Source organism: Phragmites australis, chromosome 15 (genome assembly GCF_958298935.1).
Source record: "Phragmites australis chromosome 15, lpPhrAust1.1, whole genome shotgun sequence".
NCBI classification, from domain to species: domain Eukaryota; kingdom Viridiplantae; phylum Streptophyta; class Magnoliopsida; order Poales; family Poaceae; genus Phragmites; species Phragmites australis.
The window spans coordinates 7,687,447-7,709,370 of record NC_084935.1 but is presented as its reverse complement, the minus strand read 5'-3'; the positions used below and the strand labels follow the sequence as shown (position 1 = coordinate 7,709,370).

General features: G+C 45.6%; 1 protein-coding gene across 1 annotated transcript; it reads right to left on the bottom strand.

The window, feature by feature from the left end:
- Positions 1-594: 594 nt before the first annotated feature.
- Positions 595-6,105, bottom strand: LOC133893657 (probable mixed-linked glucan synthase 8). The gene is made up of 3 exons (XM_062334746.1): positions 5,745-6,105; positions 2,518-3,253; positions 595-2,394 (listed from the first exon to the last, which is right to left on the bottom strand). The coding sequence occupies exons 1-3, from the start codon at positions 5,996-5,998 to the stop codon at positions 751-753; spliced, it is 2,634 nt and encodes an 877-aa protein (XP_062190730.1). The 5' UTR covers positions 5,999-6,105; the 3' UTR covers positions 595-750.
- Between the last annotated feature and the right edge of the window lie 15,819 nt (positions 6,106-21,924).

Below are 21,924 nucleotides of genomic sequence, written 5' to 3'. Positions count from 1 at the left end.
GTCTCCGGTAGTGGCTATAACTCATGATATCTATTTAAAAATCTATAACTATTTTGACATATATGTTATAAAAAACTATAACTTTCTCACTTATCATTTCTATGACATGTAATAGCAAAATTAACCGTAAACTCACATATTAACATAGGATGATAAATGAGCTTATAGTAAGAAAATTGTAGTTTTTTATAATATGTGTCAAAATAGTTATAGATTTTTTAAATGAGTATCAGATGTTGTAGTTTTTTCAACATGTGTCAAAATAATTGTATATTTTAAAATTTACTCAATATAAAATTATGAAAACAAGAAGAAAACACATAATTGATAGATGGAGCTTGGAGCACAACTTGAGCTAAGCTGTGCAAGAGCAGAGAACACATGTTGGGTTTTTACCAAGTACCAGGGTTGTCGTGCATACTCGTATCTATAGACTACCGTCATAGTCTGGTCCAGGTCACTGCTACCACACAGATCCAGACGGTTCTTCACCCCAAATCGATATTCAGGGACCATTTACTTTAGCCCAAGAAATCAGTGCCACATTGCACCCACATGCCAGTACGCGCCAAATGACGAACATATTTTTTAAATCTTTTTTCCCAGGCAAATGGCTATTTTTTCCATTCACTAAACGAACTTGTACAATCAATCCACGATTTACATCATGTAAAAACTCCACAACGAAGAAGAAACTCTGAGGTAGGGCAACAGGCTGTGACTGGCACCACTATGCAAGATGGCCACAAGCTAAAAACCCCAGCTTGTAGGGAAGCTGGCTCCACCTGAATGTCTAAAGTGGAACCGAACAAAACCAGTACGCATGGCCTGAATGGCAACATCCACCAATGCGATTACAATAAACGCAATCACGAACAGAATGAAAAGGACATAGGGTCTCTTGCTCCACCGCCCCATGATCCCTAGTGCAAACGGGTAGATCAGAAGCAAAATCCACGCGTTGAACACCAGCCCGAGGGCTGCGTCCGCCATCTGCAAGAGCGACCATCCTCCAACGATCGCCTTGCCAATCGCTGTGCCAATGGCGCAGACGTTCACGGCGATCACCACTATTGTTGGGATCAGCAACGGTGTCCACTGCACGGTGTACAGTTCAGCAAACTTCTCATTCACGCCGCCAGTTGCCTGCTTCGCCGTCAGCTTGAATGAAACACCCTTCCCACGAAGGACTAGCTTCAGCACTATATGCAGCGTTGCTAATGGGTACACGGCTGTTGCCCCAATGATGTAGAACTGCTCGTTGCGGATCCAGTCCAGCAATGGGAGGCCTGCCCACTTAATTTCAACCATACCGATCAATTCTGTCATTACTATGATGATGACGAGGTACAACACGTATGTAGGAAATGGCTTCTGTATGTAGAACTCGCCACGGAAGATCCATATGACTGGGAACAGGAGATAGAAAACAAGGAAGATGGATGAGATTGGGTAGGCTGTCATGTTGGTGTAAGCAATTCGTTGCATAAAGTTGAGTCGACGACCAGCAAGGAGTGGGCAGTGTGAGAAGAACATTTCAAGGGAACCACCCGACCAGCGCAGAATCTGGTAGAGGCGCTCAGTGAGGTTGATCGGTGCAGTGCCACGGAAAGCATCTGGTTCTATGCGGCAGTACATAGAGCGCCACCCTGTCCGGTGCAGTCGGAAGCCGGTCACCACATCCTCCGTAGCAATGTTGTACACCCAGCCGACTCCATTGCCCCACTCACCCCCGTCCTCATATGCACATTTCATGACATTGGTCAGCTCTGCCATGACCGACTCATCAAGTGCCGGTGGTGACGTCATGGACCATTCTTGGTTTGCGGCTGACGGTATGGAGTTGATGAAGGACATTGAGTTGCCAAATTTGTTGGGGTTGTTAACAATCTTGACATCATCAGATCTCCAGCGAGGCGGGTCAGTACCATAGAGAGCAATCCGGCGGAACATGCAGCCAGTGCCGACATAAGAGGGTCCCTGGATGCCATTTAGACCGAGCAAGGTGGCATCAAAGAAGACACGGTTGTGATTGCAGTACCTGTCTGTCGGGTCGACATCATCAAAGCGTTGTGGGAACTGAACAAAAGCGGTGTTATCGCCGTCACGCCGGTCGAGCATGAAGCACATTGCAGCACGGAAGGCCTGTGAGTTGTTGACGTAGTGGTCGCCATCAAAGTTGATGATGAAAGGTGCGTTAGTCAGAAGGGCAGAGACTCGCAGTTGCACGTTCATGGCGCCTGCCTTCTTTTGATGGTCATAGCTCGGGCTCTTCTCACGGGAGATGTAAACGAGCATTGGGAGCCGCACATCGACGGCACTGAAGTCTAGAGGGTTGTCAGCACTTGCTGGCAGACCAACTTGAGGTTCATTACCGGGGTGATTCAACATAACCTATTGAACAGCCATGTCAGGGTGAATATATTAATATACTTTCTAACTCATGTATGACTATGCTAAATTACCACTACAGCAAACTAAGTATTTTCCACACAAAAAGGCGAGTAAATTGTATACCTTAACAATTCCAGCATGTTGTCCTTTCTTGTGGTGCTCAGCCGGGTCAAACCATGTGCCAGGCCACTGTGTTCCATCTGCCATCCAGGTTGCCTTTGCACCTTCTTTGGCCTCTGCATTGTATGCATCCGAGCGTTGGGGGATTTTGGTAAAAAGCGCATCCAAACGCACCTTGAGCTCATCATACTTCCTAGACATGCGCCTATGATCATCAACAAACTCATCTGGTGCATTTCCTGTGTATGGGCGTGCCTTCACTGCAAAATAGCTCTCAGGAGCTCTTGGCTCAATGCAATGTTTTCGGCAAAAGGGAACCCACAGTGCAGCAAACTTTGCAGTCTCAAGCAAGCCCTCATAATGGATTATTGACCCGCCATCATCTGAGAGGTAGGTAGCACTCCTATCAACCGGGTAGTCTGCGGCAAGAATAGATAGGATAGAATTCATAGTGTATATCATAGGCTCATTTATGGGATCAACGGTGTTGATAAAAACATCAAGTCTTGGGAGATTAGAGTTGCCATCGGGGAGATCAAACTGTTGTTTCAAGAGGGCAAGGTCTGGGACACGCTTGATAGGGTTGAGCTTTGCGACTTGGTTTAGCAACCAAGTGATGCCAAACCAGAAATCTCCAATAATCGATATCCACCAGAGCCACATGCCATCGGCATATGGGTGCCTGATACGCCATATGAAAAATAGGATGATAGCAATCAATCTGGCCAAAGTCAACAACCTGTTGCACATAAATGGAAAACAAAATTAGAAAATCTACTCAGTGAATACCGTATAAGCCCTAATATTATAATTAGAATATTATAGAATATTAGACTGGAATATATTACAGTACGAATGACTTGGGTCACTGTACCTGAATGATATATATAGGACAAAGAAATTATGTCAGTCAGTCCAAGACAGCTGATTTATAAAATTCATTTCTACATGTCAGTAATGATTTGAAAAAGAAGTAATTTTACGATAATATGTACGTATAATTTTTCTCATTGTCAAATAGCAATGGTTCACCTGGTGATCGATATAGTACTATGTCATGGACAACAGAGTTGTCTGCGCTCTGTGTCACCAGTAGCCGGAAACGGTTGCTCACCTACTCCTCCAGTGCTCCTACGCCAAGCTGGTTACTTCTCAGGTTTTGCTCTGGTTCCACCTTGCAGGAAATGATGAGGCAGCCGAGCTGTAGGACAATCTCACGGAGTGGTTGCATAGGGTCACGACACCAGGGCCAAGCACGGAGCGCAACGTGAAGATTGGGGCAATCCTATATGCTTGGTGGAACATATGGAAAGAACGAAATTGACGTGTGTTTGAAGGACGCGAAGAAGACTACGTGAAGGTGGTGTTCAGAGCAAAGGCGGATATCAACAATTGACGCATGGCTATGACGAGCGAAGCTCAAGATAACTAATGGATTACCCCCCGAACAACATCATGTTGACAATTACGCTTCTAAGGCTATTCTGTAATATCTGCATGTAGGCAGCTTCGAGCTGCCACATCGAACTTCTTTTACTCTGTTTCTGAACTCGATCCTTACTTAAATGAAATGGTAGAGCACCTGCCGCCTTGCTTCAAAAAAAAAAACACTAAAGCTAATACCTAATTGTGCTAAAATTAAACCACAACCAAAGTGGTATTTGGCCATTCTCAAAATACATGTGTTTCAGACGCGGACTCCTGATTGGCAAAAACATCATTCAGATCAAGCTCAAGCTTGTTCTGGTTGCTGACAACCAAACAAACACCTTATAAATTCACCAATGTTTGACTCAGTTTAAGAGTTACAAGTACTCTCCATTACCAATAATTGCTTTCGTCACATAGCCATAACAATCTTAGTTACTGTGCATTTGCAGCAGCAAATTAGCATACCACAGAGCTCATCTGCAGTGCTGCTGCCCGAGACTCCTAGCCTAAGTAGCCTTGCAGATCAGCATTGCATTTTGTTCATACATTTCATTTGAAGAACCTAAATCTTCAATTTGACACTCGCAGATTCAAGATTGCACAATGAACACAAGCCATCTCAATTCTCAGCCACAGCTCATAGCACTGCACATTTAGAAACTAGAGGAGCCAGCGTGACAAACATACCTAGCGGGGAACGCCGAGAAGACGGTGGAGACCGGGAGACACCGTCACACCGAGAAGCTAAGAAGGTGCGAGCCGGCGTCTACACCACGCGGCTGCCCCGCGAGCAGTAGAGCCGGGTTAGCCGGACAAGGGAGGCCGCGAGGGCTCCCGCGCTGGACGTCGAAGGTTGGGGTCTGGGGAACCAAGTAGAGGAGTGGATACGCGACATTGCTCGGACGACGACCCGCCGTCGAGGTTGGTAGGGTTACGTCGCCGCCGCCGCCGCCGTGTGTTGGGACGGGGAAAGGGTGGAAGGGGGTTAGAAGCTGGTGCCGCTGACCGGTGGGGCCGGACTTCGGCTGCAACTTTTTGCCGGGTAGCCCATTGGGCCTTTGGCTCTCGCATGTAGCTGAAAAAAACCCGATTTTTTTCCCGCGCATGGTTTTGACTCCGGTTTCGTTCGAGTTGGACACACGTCAACCGGGTCGAGTCAGCTACACGCAGTGGGCCCCACGAACATTTTTTCTTTGACTCTTCACCATTGAATATAACTGTAGTATTTGAATATGAACGGCCCCACAAACATCCACTGCAGTGAAGTGTACGCGTCATCACTGGCCAGTGAACAATGTGATTTGCACACGATTACACGAACTAATAGCTCGGTCCAGTGTTGAGTATTCTTTCTCTCTCTAAAAAAACTCTGTCCAGTGATTTCCGTACCGACCTGCCTTCTCCGTTTGAGCGCCCAAGGAGTTGACTGCTGAATTTGGAAAGTGTATTTTCAGAAAGAAAAGAAAACGAATTCGCAGCATGGTACTGGTACAATTCTGCGAGACAAACGATCTGTTAATTGTTTTTCTTCTGGGAGAAGGATCAATCAGTTCACTTACGAAACAAATAGCAGCAGTAGTAGAAATTAAAATTGCCCGATATAGAGGCCGAAAGTTGTGTTTTCTTCGTTAGAAAGAAAAAACGAAAATGGACAGTTGGATGTGGATGTGCTAGCCGTCTCTTAGCGCCCCAAAATAGCAAACACGAGCTTAACCAAAACTGGATATATGCATGCATTTGCGCGTGAGCGCGAAATAAGCCGTGCTAGTTAATCAGGCCTTCGGATTTACTGTACGCACCTGTAGGGGTGTAGGAGGATGCCCTTGACCTTGAACGTCCGGAACAGCAGCGGCCGGCGCCCGTCCTCGCCGCCGTCCTCCACGGCCGCTGCCGCCTCCTCCTCGTCGATGGGCGCCCAGTACTTGTCTCTCGGATCGGTTGACGACCTCCTCGTGCCGCGGTGCTTGCCGTTGCCGTTTGCCACCGGCCGGTCGACGACGGCGGCGCCATTGCCTCCATGGCCAGCGCCGTTCGCCGCTGCCTGAGGAGCCATGCCTCTTGATTGATTAGTAGATAGCAGCCGGCTAGCTGCTTAACTAGCTGGGCTTAGGCCCCTAAGCTAAGTGGCGCAGCTGGTCACTCGGTGCACGTAGAAGAGCATAGCAGCTATATACACTGATCGCTTGCCTCCCCCCCCCCCCCCCCCTACTCCCACACAAACAGAAGGGAAAACACTGATCGCGAACGCGATCGTCGGTTAGAAGCGACCGACGAAGGACGGGCTGTCGGCCTCAATCGTCTCTCGGCATGCATCACAACGAGGGTACGCAGCTACAGTGCTATACTGTTATTAACAACTGGCATCTATAAACATGCCAGGACCAATCGGGCATGCCTGCATCCCTCTCGGGTATTTTTGGCCTATCTATCACCTAAATTTTAGCCCGTTGGATCTCTATGATCTCTCATCCAACGGCTCCTCTTCTTTCTTTCTCCTCTGGCCTTCTTCCTCGTTGTTGTGTGCCCCAGACGCCGACGCCCGACCAGCGTGCCCCGTCCCACCCTTCTCGAGTCGTCTTCAATTTCTCTTGCTGCTAGATCCGCCACCGTTCCCGTCATCACGCTAACCCGTCGGAGTAAATTGCCCCTGCCTCGACCCTCCCCACCGGCCATCCTCCACCACCACATAAGGCAGCCTCCTCCGCCTCGCTACTCCGTATCCATCGTTGGTATGATCTTCCTTATTAGAATATATAGATTTGGCACATTATATTTGAGTAATTCCAAATAAATCTTAAATGCCCAACTGAAGGAAGTGGAGGCGTATCTTTTAGTCCCATCTTACTAGTGGAGGTGGACGGAAACTAACTTATAAGAAATTATCTCATCCACTCACTTAGCATGTATGAATGAGAGAACTAGCCGAACATATAGCGCGCTCGTTTGCCTCGTCGGGTCGACACGAAAGGCGCCGACACACGGCACCTGCATGAATGGTCTGCTAAAATTGGGTCCAGTAGCTTGCGTAGGTGCGGCCTCCTTTTACAGTTATATTTATTTTGCTGCGTGGACAATATATATATATATATATATATATATATATATATATATATATATATATATATATATGCTAACCACCATCACAAAGCATATACACAATTAGGGTTTTACCTCTCTCTCTGCTATGTCACCATACGTAGTCTGCTTTATCCCGCTGCACTAGCGTGTACCGACGAATATGAGAGTAGGTCTCTGAAACCCATTTGCTCTTTAGATCCTGCATCGGGAGTGGGCGAATAAAGTTTTTAGAAAGCGCTCATCGTGACTGCTCATGATATGCTTCCTTTACATCATCACGGACAGCTTCCTCTACGTCCTCTTCGTCATCGATTGTTGCATCACCATCACGGGGGCTTCTACATCTCACGCTACCGTCAGGTACGTTCAATATGATATGTTATATTTATTATGTCTGTTTTCTTACTGATTTTATCATGAAATATACTAGAGAGTTATATATTTAGGATAGACTCTTGAAGTATTATAATAATAGTTGATATGTTCCTATTCCTATTATATTTAAGAATTAAATTAAATATGAAAGTGCGTATTTATCCAACGTTTATCCCTAGCCTTCCTTCTCTGCCTGGGAATTATAAGAGGACTCATCGGAGCTTGAACCCCTAAACCCTAACCCCTCATCCTCACCGGAGTTCTCTGAAAGTATTGCTGGGGATGGAGAAGACGAGATTGGATCTCGCCGGAGATGAGGAATCGTGTGGACATAGGTGGAAGAAAAAAATCAGGTGTGGAAAAGGTGAGAAATACCCGGGCATCATATAGCTTTTCCGTAAAATTGTTGACATATTGCCATACATTGTCGTCGCGTCCCATTCAGAGAAGCGATGATGAAGAACACTACACGCCAGAGAATAATTAAGCACCGGTCTATCAGATACTAATACGATTCCCACATCGAATCATCCAAGCCGTACGTTCATGGCGTTATGCATGGAGGACGATTGGTGCGGCCTAACCGCCTAACGGATCGATGCTAAAAGACAAACTCTCCATGCAGAGAGCAGGCATGCACTGGATTCGTAATCACCCATGTGCTGGTAGTGCGCAGATCACTGATCGACCACGCATACTGACATATTCCAGCCTGGAATTGGACAGGGACGCATGGCGTATATAACCTCTTATCATAAATACATATTATTTTAGAAAAAGATTTGATCAAATTTTTAAAGCTTTAATTAACTATATTTTTAAAATATTTAGTTTGAAAACCTTAAAATTACATATGTAGATTTATCTTAAAAAAATATTTTTACAATATCATAAATTCAATAAATTTTATAAATATATTTTAATAGAAAATAGTGGACAAATCTATGTATTGTAGACCATATTTTATCTAAAATGACATGTATTTATGATTAGAGGGAGTACAATATGTGAATTCACAGTTTCACACTAGTGCGCGCCTGAGGTATATGCACTACTACATAACCTGTCATAGATAGTGATCCATTACTACCGGTTCACCAAAAACCGACAATGGTACAGTTATCACTGTCGGTTCGTAAAAAAGTAACATCACTGTCGGTTCTTAATAAAAACCAAAATGGATGCTTACTTATCATTGTCGGTTCGTAATAAAAACTGACAGTGATAGTACCACTATCGGTTTTTAATATTAACAGTAGTGATGGGCTGTTCGGACCTGAAATTGCAATCCAATCGGATTTTGGCTTGACCTCTCATCCGACTCTCTCTCTCCCCCCCCCCCCTTATCTCTTCGCGTCAGCTCTCTCACTCCCTTATCTTCTCGCCTCTACCTCTCTCGCTCTCTGCCTTCGTCTCTCTCGCTCTCTGCCTTCTCTCCCCACCGCCGGCCTTGCTACTCTCCCACCCCACCGTACCCCATCCCAGCAGCAGTGGAGGCTAGCGAAGGTGGAGGCCAGCGGCAGCGGAGCATGCCAGATCCCCTTTGGCATCCTCCCCTCGCAAGATCCACGGTGAGATCCGGTGGAAATCTGACCAAGAATCTCGCTAGGGTAGTGGGCGTGAGGAGGAGGCGAAGGTGAGCAACCGGGGCCGAGGGCACCGTTGGTGGTCGTCGTGTGTCCTATGGCGGAGCCTTCGTGTCGCAGCATGTGCTGAGGTCGTGTGTGCTGAGGGCGTATCACTATGTGAACAACAGATAAGGAAGATACAAAATTAATAACATATTATAATATGAACCGTCACTTATGATAATAGTGATGGGTTATAGTAATGACCTGTCACTTATTATTAGTCATAAGTGACGGGTCACCTTAGATCAGTCATAACTGACAGGTCAAGTTATGACCTATCGCTTATTACCAGTCATAAGTAATGTGTTATCCTTAGCCAGTCATAAGTGACGGGTCAAATTATGATCCATCACTATACCAAATCATCAGTGACGGATCAAGTTGCGATTCGTAACTAATTACCAACTCATCAGTGACGGGTCATCCTAAAGAGTTATTAGTGATGGGTCGAATTATGATACGTCACTAATGATTAGTTTGATGAAACAGAGCAGATGAAGAAATTTTTACTTAACCAATCATTAGATGTATTAATCAATCAGTTTCCTATCACAACTTAATTTTTTACTTATATAGTAAATATATACATAGCATGATGCTATAATTTTTTTATTTTATTTTTCTCTTATTTTTTTCTCATCTCAGCAATACTAGAATAGGAATTATTGTATATTTTTGCTTAAGTTTGATGTAAGGGGTGGCGACTATGGACACAAATGCACGTTCTGAAAACGGTGCAGAAACTTCAGGGGGGCAAGAACTCAATCTTTTAGGCTATTTTTGGCCTAAAAAATTTGACAAACCTGACAAAGTCGGAAAGAAACAGATGTAACTTTTTATGTAGATATCCGTAGAGCCCAAAAAGTTAAAATCGGAGTCCGTATACAAAAGTTATGCCTATTTTATGGAAGATCACTATGGATCATCTATCAAATTATAATTTGGTAAAAAAGCAGTCATAAGTGATAGATCATAACTATTTCCATAAGTGATGTGTTACGATTATGACTCATCACTTATGACCTTCGATAATAAATGTTTAAAGGATAAAATATCCGGCTTCCTTTAGAACGCACACGAGGGTGTGGTGGTAAGGGGCAAGGCATGCGAGCAGAGGTTGCGAGTTCGATTCCTACGGAACGCGGAGTTTAAAAATAGTGTGAAAAATAGCATATGACACGTGGCGAGTGGTAATGACAAATACGTTGGGATGACTCGGGTAAAAACATATTTTTTTGACTTTTTTCATGTACGAAAAATATGAAAAACGTTCATCAGTCATAAAGTGACGGGTTATAACTGTGATCCGTCACTTATGACTTTATAAGTGATTGGTCACAGTTATGACCCGACACTTATAACTTTCATTAATGATAGGTCAAATTGTGATCTGTCACCAATAACTTTATTGGTGACGGGTCTTTACCCATCACTTGTGACTAGTTATTAGTGATGTATTTGGAGTGATGAGTGCGGAACCCGTCACTTATGATTTTTTTTCACATAGTGTGTGTGCTTAGGGCGCCGTGTGTGCTCGTCGTCGTGTGTGTTGTGATGGCGACCTTCGTGCAGTCACATTTTCTTGTGTAGGGTGGCGGCGGTGGAGCTATGTTACGGCAGTGGCAGACGAGCTGAGGCACCAGATCAGCAGCGGCGGGCCCAGTGGCGACGATGAGCTTCATCATGTGGGGTCGACGGCGGGCTCGGCTCAATGCATTGAGCTGTCTCGTTTGCCTGACTTTTTTCCTTTATTTTATTTTTTAAAAACATTATCAGTGTCGGTTCTAGAAACAACACTGCTAGTCCTTTGACTAAAGGTTTCGCTGATATAGTGTCGGTTTCAAAACTAACGCTGATGAGAGTTTGGAACCAACGCTATTAACCCGTTTTGGTGTAGTGATGATCTTCAGGTTTAACACGTGCAAAATTTAGCATAAAAATTGTCTGCTGTGCAGAGCTGTAGACCATTTATGTTGTAGAGCACTAGTATATAGTCGCAGATCCCCAGCGGCCGGCGATGAGTTATAATTCAATGTGGTTCCTGTCGGTTGATTTTTCTGAGTATTTGTCCAGCCCATTGTGTCCTCCCTTTCTCTTCTGCACGTGATGTTTCTGTTCAACGTATGTTCCATTCCTTTAATATCTTTCTATATGTGCATTCTTCTAATTTTCTAAGGCGCAATATAAGTTTTATAAATATATAGACAACTCGTATATTTCAGCAGAGATGGATGATGACCCTTCATGATTTTAGAAATCTGATAACCTTTGGATCCGGGGATTCAATTTGTTTTAATATTACATTTTTGCACAGATATTTTTGAAATAGTACCGAAAACGAGGAAATTTTAAAAATAATATCTATTTGCCCTACCATATGGCGAAATCTTGTTTTCGCTGTACCGTACGGCAAAAATACTATTTTACCGTACGGTATGACAAAAATTGCTGACATGGCGCCGGTGACATCACAGGGGTGATGGCTGCATTTACGAGGCAGTTTTCGCCGTACGGTTTGGCAAAAATTAGTTTTCGTCAAACCGTACGGCGAAAACTGTATTTTCGCCAAATGGGATAGTGAAAAATACGGATATAACCGCGGCCCTGCGCCCGCACGCCGCGCCGTCTCATTTCAATCCGCATTGTCTCGGTTCTCCTCGACCGCGTAGAGAGGAGCACGCGAGTAGAGAGGAGAAGAGAGAAGAGAAAAGATGACCAAGAGAGGAGGAAGAAGAGAGGAGGAAGAAGGGAGGAGGTAGAAGGAGGAGGAGGAAGGAGAAGGGGTGGAGGAAGAAGAAGTGTTGAGTAAAAAAAATTCTATTTACATTTAGATTGACTTAGAGATTAGCAAAATAATGTGGCATTTGTAAATGTTTATTTTAGTAGAAATCTTTGTATTAATTATTGTAGTATTAGGTTAAGAAAATAAAATTTATGTACATGCAAAAATTAGATATTGGTACTCTAGTTAAGATGATATATGTAAGATTATATTGTAGGATTGTATTATTATGTGTTACACTAAAGTGCGGTAATTATTGAATTATTTGTAACTTAGAACTAGTGGTTTGCAACAGAAAACAATAAAACAAATTGAGGATCCAAAAAGCAATGTAGCACCGAAGTATTTATGTTAAAATTTTAAAATTTAATGAACATTATATTTTTGAAAATTCGCAAGATTTCTAATATCAAATGGTATTTGTCGGATGGTGAACTCCTCAAGCGGGGATCTGAAGGGACCCCCTTTGAGATTCGGCCGGGGGGGGGGTGATTCTGAATCCGCCTCGTACGTGAAATAAATGGGAGTAAATGAGATGTCGGTGGAGTGGAATGATCAGATACCGGAGAGAGTAAATGCTCAGGGAATTTTTAGACAGGTTCGGGCCGCACTAAGCGTAATACCCTTCTCTTTTGTGTACGCTATAAATGTCTCTCTAAGGATCTACTGTGTTACAAGAATGTTTGTCTAAGTCTAGAGCTTCGTGCTTCTTTTGTCATCGTCGTCCGGAGTTCGTCCGATGTGCTTTGTCCGATCTCCGTGTTTTTTTTCTTCTCCGGGGAGCCCACCTCGCTTATATACCCGTCGGGGCGGTAGCGTGCCTGGAAAGGATTGGCGCAAGTTCCAAGGCGCAATAAATGGAAAGCAACCATCATGGGCTACTGCGTGAGGTGACGGGGAGGGTTGAAAACGCGCCCCCGTCCGGTCTTCATCGTCATCATTCCGCTTTCCAGCGGGTGCAGCGGGGAGGGCCCGCCGGGTAGTCACCGAGTGGCCCCGCGTGCCCGCCCGGTCAGAGCAAACCTGACACAGCAGGGCGGCAGCATTGCGCCTCGAGCCCTGCGACGTTATCCCGAGGCGCGTCGGATGACGTGCGATGGGACCCGTGCATTAAATGCCCTCACGCCTCCCTGCCAGACCGTGGCAGGGACTGACAGCAAGTGTGGGGGGTGGTTGGAAGTGACAGGCCACGCGCCCTCTTAAATGCAGCATTGAGCCTCTCACCAATTGACACCTCACCGCTAAGCCCCTATGGGGACCACCGGCGAAGGACTTCTCAGGCCCTCGGGAAACCGGGTGCTCGGGGACCACTGTTCACGGCCCCGAGCACTCTCTCCCGGATCTTGATTGCTCGGGTCCTCAGGGAACTTGGATACTCGGGGGGCCACTGTTCACGGCTCCGAGCACTCTCTTCCGGAACTGACTTCTCTTGTCATCGGGGAAATCGGGTGCTCGGGGGCCACTGTTCATGACCCCGAGCACCCTCTCCCGGAACTTGATCTTCTCGGGTCATCGGGGAATTCGGGTACTCGGGGATCACTGTTCATAGCCCCGAGCACTCTCTCCCGAAACTTGGTCTTCTCGGACCTCGGGGAGATAACCCCCGAGAGAGCGCCACGTGGCACTCTGCTGTTCTGGCCTCAGGACTCGGGGACCCCTAGTTCCCATATCACCAACAATATTAATAAGTAAGTTGTTGCGAATTAATTATATTAAATTTTTTGGTGCTAGTAATATATTTGTTTAATAATGATATCCTCGATGTAGATTTAGGACAGTAATATGCATTATATTTTAGGCACCGAAGACTATAGTACGTTTTATTGTAGGACAAGCAACACTGGATCGGTATGGTCATTACGTTTGTCAATTTTAAGGTAGTCGTAATGTATAAATGTAATTGGTTTTTATTTATATTTGATATATTTTTAGTGACAGTTATGTCAAACTCTATAAAGCTTAGAATATTCTATGGAAATGGTCAAATCCGTAATGGTCCAGCAGGTGTTGATTTGAGCAATTTTTCATTTAACATCCTTGAGCATCCAAATCCTGAGGGTACAATGATGAAGGAGATGAAAATGTGGTTCACCTAATTTTTTCAGCTTGACCCTTAGATTTATTCTATTACGGTGCAATGCATGTGGATTCGTACATTTGGGAGTTAAAGTCGGTGCATCAGACGGACAAGTGGTTGAAATAGTTGGAGTGGTGCAGGAGGCATCGAGCTGAGTTCAATATCTTGGTGCAACCATGTACAAGAGAAGCGTATGATTGTAGCAGTGCAGCACCTCCACCGAAAGAAGATGATACACGCGGGTATGCAGTGTCGACGGAGGAAGTTGAACAAATGCAGACGACTAAGGCGGAGGTTGTTGTGCATAGGCGGGGAGTAGAGGTTGAGGAGGGTCAGGCTGATACAGGGGAGGAAATTGAAGAAATCATTGTGGAGCTCGAGAACGTGGACCGTAACACAATTCATGAGGAAGAAGTTTTATTGGAATCTGTAAATATAGATGAAGATGATGGTGATAATGAGGATAATGAAGACGATGACTGCTCTAATACTGTCATCGCAGATGAATGGAACTTGCCTGACAAAGCGAGGATGCAAGTTATGTAGAACCATGTCTCCCCTTGGGTGTATGGTTCAAGTATGGTTCACCTAAATCAGGTGTTCTCTAATCAGTTTGAAATGAAGGATGTAGTGGCACGGTGGGTAGTGGCATCACACAGAGAGGTATTTGTTGCTGTCTCAAGCCCAGGAAAGTACAGTCTCAAGTGCAGAACACCTGGATGCAGCTTTTATGTTCATGCATACAAGTCGAAGCATTTGACCCATTGGGTAGCCTCAAGAGTGGTTCAACGCAATTGTATCCTAGAAAATGTTGGTCAAAAGCACTGCAACCTCACTGTTGCACTAGTTGCAAATGAATTGTTCATTGAGATTATTCAGAAGCGGGACATGGAATGCTTATTCATTCAACGATCAATATTATGATAGTTCAAATATGAGATTACTTATCAAAAGGTTTGGCGTGAAAACAAAAAGCCTTGGAAAAGCGGTGGGGTACATATGAGGCTTCTTATTGCAACCTAGCCCGCGTGCTTGAAATTCTGAAGATTAGGAACCCTGTCACATATACTGCTTCTAAGGAGACTGAACTTGAATAAAACCAGCCTAGGATTTTCCGGTGTGCTTTTTTTTCTTTAGGTCAGTGTATTCGGTCCTTCCAGCACTGCCGTCATTTGCTTTACGTGGATGGTACATTCTTAACTGGGAAGTACAAAGGCTAGATTCTCACTGCAATTGGTATTGATGCAAATAACCAGATACTTCCTTTGGCATTTGCATTTGTGGAGGGTGAGAGCAGGTTGAGCTGGCTTTTGTTTTTTAGGCATCTTAAGGTTGGAGTTGTCCGTGATCGACCTAACATTTGCATAATACATGACCGGCATGCTACGACATTATCTGTATAAAGACAATTCAAGAAGATTCAAGTGAGTCGTTCCCTTAGCATGACCTGTAGAATAGGTGGTGCATGCATCACATGGGAGCAAATTTTCACAAGCAATTCAAGAGCAAAGCATTGATGGACATCTTCAAATGCTTGTACAACCAGAACCAAAGTCGCAAGTTTGATGCTTTGTGGAAGGAGTTGGATAAGGAAACAAGGACGTATGTGCAGTAGAGAAATAAGGAGCCGACTACTGGTGATGACACTATACCGGAGGCGCTGCCGCCTCTTGGAGAAGGCATCGATCCTCCTAATATGAGAAGAAGGTCGGCAAGAAACATCAAATGTTTCTCGCACTAGATTGAAGCAGAGCCAAAGGAGAAGTAGTCCTTACTCTATGACACCGGAGGTGCTAGGTTCATGTATTGGGCCACGTCTTTATCGAATATGTGTAGTATGAGCTAGTATATTTGAAACTTGATACCTATTTATTTTGATATTATTTGATAGGTATGGCGTCATGATTACCAATATAGTAGAGGTTTACAATTGGGTCATCAGAGGGCTGCTAGGACTCCCTATTATTGCAATCATTGACGGAATATTGTACGGTATTATTGGTTACTACCAGAAGAGGCATGCAGCTGTTGTGAGTCACTGTACAACAATGAGTACACCGTATGCCCAACGGATGATGGAGTACCTTCAAAAGAAGAACACGAAGGCAGTACAACATATGGTTCGTAGCATGGGCGTCAATGATCACCGCTTTGAGATAACATTAAGATCAAAAGAATGAGTGGGGAGAGATACCAGAATTTTCACTCATGAGGTGAACGTAGGGCAAGTTTTCAATGGATGATGCGAATGCTCCTGCAACAAACCGAAGCTTTTACATGTGCGACTCTATCAATTCAGCACCGTGTGGTCACATTGCTCTGAAAAGGTTGCAGCGATAGGTTACGTCATTCTAAAATGTTGACAGCGTTGGGTCACCTCAACACACTGTAGTATTGATGAGCTCGCCAGCGTACGAGTAGGGTATGGGACAGTGCATATTGTCTTAGATACTGTAGCCACAAACAGGCAACAAATGCTTACGATGGCTCTTGATTTGATGTACTTTACTTTCTTCAATAAATTAGCCAGGATTTACCAATCTACCAAGACCTTATTTCTAAGGACAATGATTTCATTGAATTCCATGCCTTGCTTGCAGAGGAAACAATAACTACTAGCCCAACTTTTCCAGAATGAAATGACTACACCAAGCAAGAGCTACCAAAGGGAATCTCTACCACGCATCAGTGCTACAACTTTTCCAGGTTTCATAGGGCATTCTATGCTCCACCCCCCCTCCAAGCCCTTGCACTCAATCCATGCACCAGCCTCCATCCATTATAAATAACACCTCCATCATCCATGGATAGACCACTGCTACCTCAGCTCCCTCAACTGAAATGTCTTCCTCAGCTCCACCAAGAAATATTGGAAGATTTTCATCCCCCAAGGGGTCGAACCACCGATGTGCTTCTGTGGTGATCCTTGTAGGCTTCGCGAGTTCTAGGACATATCCTGCACCTATGGCCTACGCTTTTTCATGCATGCCAACTACGAGTACGACAAGTATCGACATTGACCATACGAGTACCCACCGGTATAGTGACATAGATCACTCATGTGGGTCTTTTCATACGATTTTATGCAATCTCTTACTAATCCCTCCTCTTGTTTCTTTTGTCCAGTCTCCTGCACCTCTCTGTGACTTCAGGCAATAGCTTGACATGGAGTAAAATGAGGATCAGAAATGGTGGGTGGACATGGAGATGCGGTGGAAGAGGGAAGCTTACCAACGCTGAGAGTACGAGAGACATCAGGATGGACTACTGATGAAGCAACAGTAGGACGAGCGCATCAGGAATGCCGCGAAGGAGCGCGCCGCGGCTCAAGCAAGCGAAGCAGGGAGGGAAAGGAAGCGAGAGAGGGCCCATCGCACTAAGGCGACGTGACCTGATGCCCAAAGAAAAGGCAAATATCCTAGGCGTACTTAGTAGAGAGCATCTATTGTACCCCGACCTATTTCCATTTTCTAAGGCATGCTTGGTTTAGTAGCGGCACGTTATTAGGTTACTCTTTAGGTGTACCGTACATGCCAATATTTATTGACGGCACCTCTTTATGGTTAGGGTCTATTCACGCTACGACGAAAAACCCCATATCACATGTAATGTTCATCAGCTTATGTAACCTCTGTACCGGGTTCTACGAAACTTATGCTTTACAGCTACTACTGCAGCCTACCATGTAATATCTATCAGCTACCTCCTATTGTCCTACAAGCGATTCTACGATTTATTTTACATCTTTCCATTCCATTTCATAAATAAGTTCAATCGCAAAATAAAAAAAGATACAATATTTTGTCGATAGAACAAAAAATTTTGACCATTATGACGCAAGAGATAGGGCTCGGGCCCACGCAGGAGGGAGGGTCCATGCTGCGGGATTTTTCTGGCCTCCCGTTTGGCAACATTTATTTTTTGCCGTATATTTGGCGATAACTAATTTTTGCCAAACCGTACAGCGAAAACTGTCTCATAACTATAGCCATGAACCCCAGTGCTGCCGCCAGTGCCACGTCAGCAATTTTCGCCATACGGTACGGTGAAAACGATATTTCGCCATACGGTAGGACGAATAGATATTACTTTTAATATTTTCACGTTTTCAGTACTATTTCTGTAATCTGTAAAAAAATGTAATATTAAAAAATTCCCAGGGATTCCGCCTGTAGTAGGGGTGCACTGATGCGGCCCAACCAGGCTTTGGCACATAGAAATCCTTCCTCTTTGGAATCCACCTAGAGGATAAACTTTTTAGATAAGCTATGAAATGCAACCCTTCGCAATGCGCCATGAAAAAGCTTTTGCCATGAGATTCAAAATCGCACCGATATGAAGGCATATATCTGGAAATGTTACAGAAACTTTTATGTTCTGTTCTGAAGCTCGGTAGAACTGAGCTTTAAATGGGGGCCTGAACCGTTAACTGAAATTCTGTGCCCCATATTCCCCTTCCCAAAGCTGAAATCGATGTAGTAGCAGATGACGGGCTGCACATCTGCGTCACGGCCGGTTGGTAGCCTCGTTGTCGTTGCCCCCACGCCGGCGCCTCATCGATAGGGTCAAATTCGGACGAGACATCACATCTGATCCTTCGGACGAACAGACAAGATCTGAAAATATTCGTCTTATGCTATCAGTTCGGCCACTTCCGGCCAGCTTATTTGCTCGCGCGCCGTTGCTCAGTGCTCGCACCGCTCAGGTGCTCGTCCTTGCCTAAAATGTCCGCTGCTTCGATCTGGCGCGCATGCAGCGTTGCAGGCTGCCCAGAGCATTATTTATGTGAGACAGGCTGCAAGTTGCGAGTGTCGGTTAGATGTCGCCGACGTTGATGAATCGCCTGTGCGTACCCTACCGTTAAGGCAAGCTCTTTTAAGGTACTCCCTCCTGCTTCTCAAGAAGTAAAAGTTATGATAGATCATACTCTGTTGATTAACAATTGTCTATTTTTCCTAATAAAAGCTATATTGGCCGCTTCTAATTACTAAGCAGCAACTAAAAGGAATGTTCTAATACATATGCGTATCCTTCGCAAGCAAACGAGGACGAGCGGTGGGACTGCACACCGCACAGCCGGCTGACACTATCTCAAACACAAGCTGCTACATGAACCGAAAACATCTACCACGAACTAGTGATCAAAACCGAGACACAGAAAGCTTGCTGCCAGCTGCTACACGAACCATGCAGCTGCAACAGAGACCAGGCACGACTACTCGCATGCAGCTACTGCCTACTGCTACCAGCAACAGCGAGATCAAGTGATTAAACTAATGCTTAATTAATGAGTAAGCTAATGATTACATTGATCATTGCTTACTGTAGCATGCAAGAAAAACCAGAACAGGTGCTGCCGAAACCAAACTCCGATTGGCTGGAGAGCTGGACTGCAGACAGGAATTTTGGGTCACCCTAAGGAACGGTGACATGACCGTAACATACGGTGCAGCACAGTATCACAGTGTACAGAATTTCAGCCAAACCGAGCCACTTCAAAAATGATCAAAACCTTATCAGATCAACTCCAAATCCTACGGAACTTAGAGGACATGTGGATGAGTTTAGAGTTTTTTTTTTCAACAAGAATTAACTCTGGGTCACAAGTTTGAAGCTTTTTCAAAATTGATGATTGCCGGTGTGAAAGATAAGGGGTGCCCCACGGGGCGAGCCCCACATCCTCAAATGTTAGCCGGTAGATATTTTCAAGACCATATAACTCATCGTGCGATCAGGACGGGGCTCGTGCGAGCAGCCCTCTGGTCGCAAACTGAGACCCTGCAGTCAGCCCTTGTTGGTCGCAAGGCAGATACTCATATAACCAGTCAAGTCTCATTTAATGCTACCCACTCGAGTATTTTCCATTCCTAGACGCTCTCTTTCGATGAAGAATGGTCGTGGGGTGGCATGGTGTTGCAGTGTCACGTCCCGTAGCATTTAATGCTGCGGGGGAATGGCCTGATGGGTGAGCATGACGGCGTTCGGGTATGGTATAGGGCGTGCAAGATGATCAAAGCTAGGTGGGCATGCTTACCCACCGTCAAGATGAGCTAGGTGGGCATGCTTACCCCCGGCTGGCTTAAGGCAAGGCTGATCGCTTCGCTGCTAACCAACACTGCTCACAAGACCTTCGCCCGCAGTCAACATTTGGCTTAGGGTAGTTTGGCCATCGCCGTTATCGCGCAGGTCAGAGGCACGACCAGCTGGGTTAGGAGTAGGTGAGGTCATGCTTGTTGGGCATCGGGATGGAGGTCACAGTGAAGTCCTCTCCCTAAGGCGGCCTGATTTGAGGTCTCTAGAACCTCATCGATGATTGGGCATAGAACGTCAACCTCAATGAGGCCCTACAATGGCGCCAACCGTGAAAATCTAACTCATGAAAAGGCTTGGGGCGGGAATTTTGAAAAAGTCAAAGTTACCATCTTGTGTTGTGCTCTCTCCAATGGGGTGAGATCACACAACGGAAGTGCGCTGGTCGAAGGACCATCTTTCCTCGGGGAAGTCAACATTAGAATTCAGATCCATGAGTTGACGACGTCGTCAGTAAGATTTGAATAACAGAAGAGATGTGAGAGGTCGCACACCTACATAAAAAGGCGACATCAAGGAAACGGCGGTGGGGTTACCTGTAAAGCTCTCTTGGGTGACATCGTTCGGCCTGGAGTACAGAAACACTGGATGTGCTTGTCTCTGCAGGAGGCACAACCGGTGCTTGATGAAGTAGCGGACGACGTCCAACCCTGTCAGCCTGGCTTCTCGAAGATGGCCAACCCGCTTGGCCAAGGTCAGTCTTTGGGGTAGTCATGTGCAAATCCCCCCAGTTCTCTGTAACCTGCGCCGGCACACTCGGCACATGGAGGTTGTCCAAGGAGCTGTCGGCCGTGAGGTGGAACTAATCCTCCCTTCAGCCCAACTGTGATGACTTGAGGCCCACCTCGATGTAGAGTCTGCGGCGTTGTCGCAAAGGTAGAACCCATAGCTTCTAGTGGTTGGCCTAATCACCAACTAGCATGTGTAGAAGAACCGGAAGAGGTCGAGGCATGGTTTGACCTCGATGAAGTTTTCACACAGATGAGTGAAGATACTTAGCATAATAATGGAGTTGAGGTTGAGATGGAGGTGGCAAATGTCATAAAAGGAGATAACAGCTGTGAAGAACTCGGAGAAGGGCGGCATGAGGCCTGCCAAAAAGAATGAGACGAAAAGCACGATCTCCCCCTAGTAGGGAGCAGACGCACTCTCCCAGGAGTAGTACCCCGTGGAAAGGCGCGGGTGAGCAGGCCGATGTCGTACATCACCTGCAGCCTCGTCGCATCGCACTTGGATCCGGGGAAGATGGGCTTGCTGCTAGTGCGTGCCATCGGATGACAATAGAAGATGCTGTGAGGGTGAGAATATAGACAGAGATGAAGGGCTCTAGAGAGAAAGATTAGAGACTAAGGGAGGTGATGAAAGGATTCATGGGGAACCATGGGTGCTCCAATTTAAAGGGCCACCACGGTATCTCAACTGTTGTGGGGTCCGATCCGCTCAAAATTCGAAAGGCTGCATGTGGGGAACAAAAATACCCTTGGTTCCAGTGGAAATTAATGTTTCTCTCTCCCACATTCTTTCTCACATTCTCTCTCTCTCTCTATCTATCTCTATCTCTTTGGACATTTAACCTCCCATCAGGATGCGGTTTCCTGAGTCGACCACGAAAGCAGGCTGCATCAACGACCACTCCCAAGGGCAAACATGAGTTCACCTGGGATCCAAGTGGTGCAACCAGGCCCGACCATGACCACTCCTCGCGCAGTGACCATGGTGTACTGTGGCAAACTACTCAGTCCACCCCATCCACGATGGAGCTTGGGGGCTACTGTCAGTATAATAGATAAGGGGGTGCCCTACGGGGTGGGCCCCACACCACTAAATGTTAGCCGATAATAGATATTTCTAAGACCACATGACTCATTGCGCGATCAAGGTGGGGCTCATGCGACTAGCCCCCTGGTCACAGACTGAGACCCTACGTCCAGCCTTTGCTGGTCGTA

Excerpts from the sequence above, each read along its gene's own strand:
- LOC133893657 (XM_062334746.1), bottom strand. The coding sequence starts at position 5,998 with ATGGCTCCTCAGGCAGCGGCGAACGGCGCTGGCCATGGAGGCAATGGC. Across the intron at positions 3,254-5,744 it reads ATCCTCCTACACCCCTACAG|GTTGTTGACTTTGGCCAGAT; the intron begins GTGCGTACAGTA and ends TATGTGCAACAG. Across the intron at positions 2,395-2,517 it reads AACATGCTGGAATTGTTAAG|GTTATGTTGAATCACCCCGG; the intron begins GTATACAATTTA and ends GCTGTTCAATAG.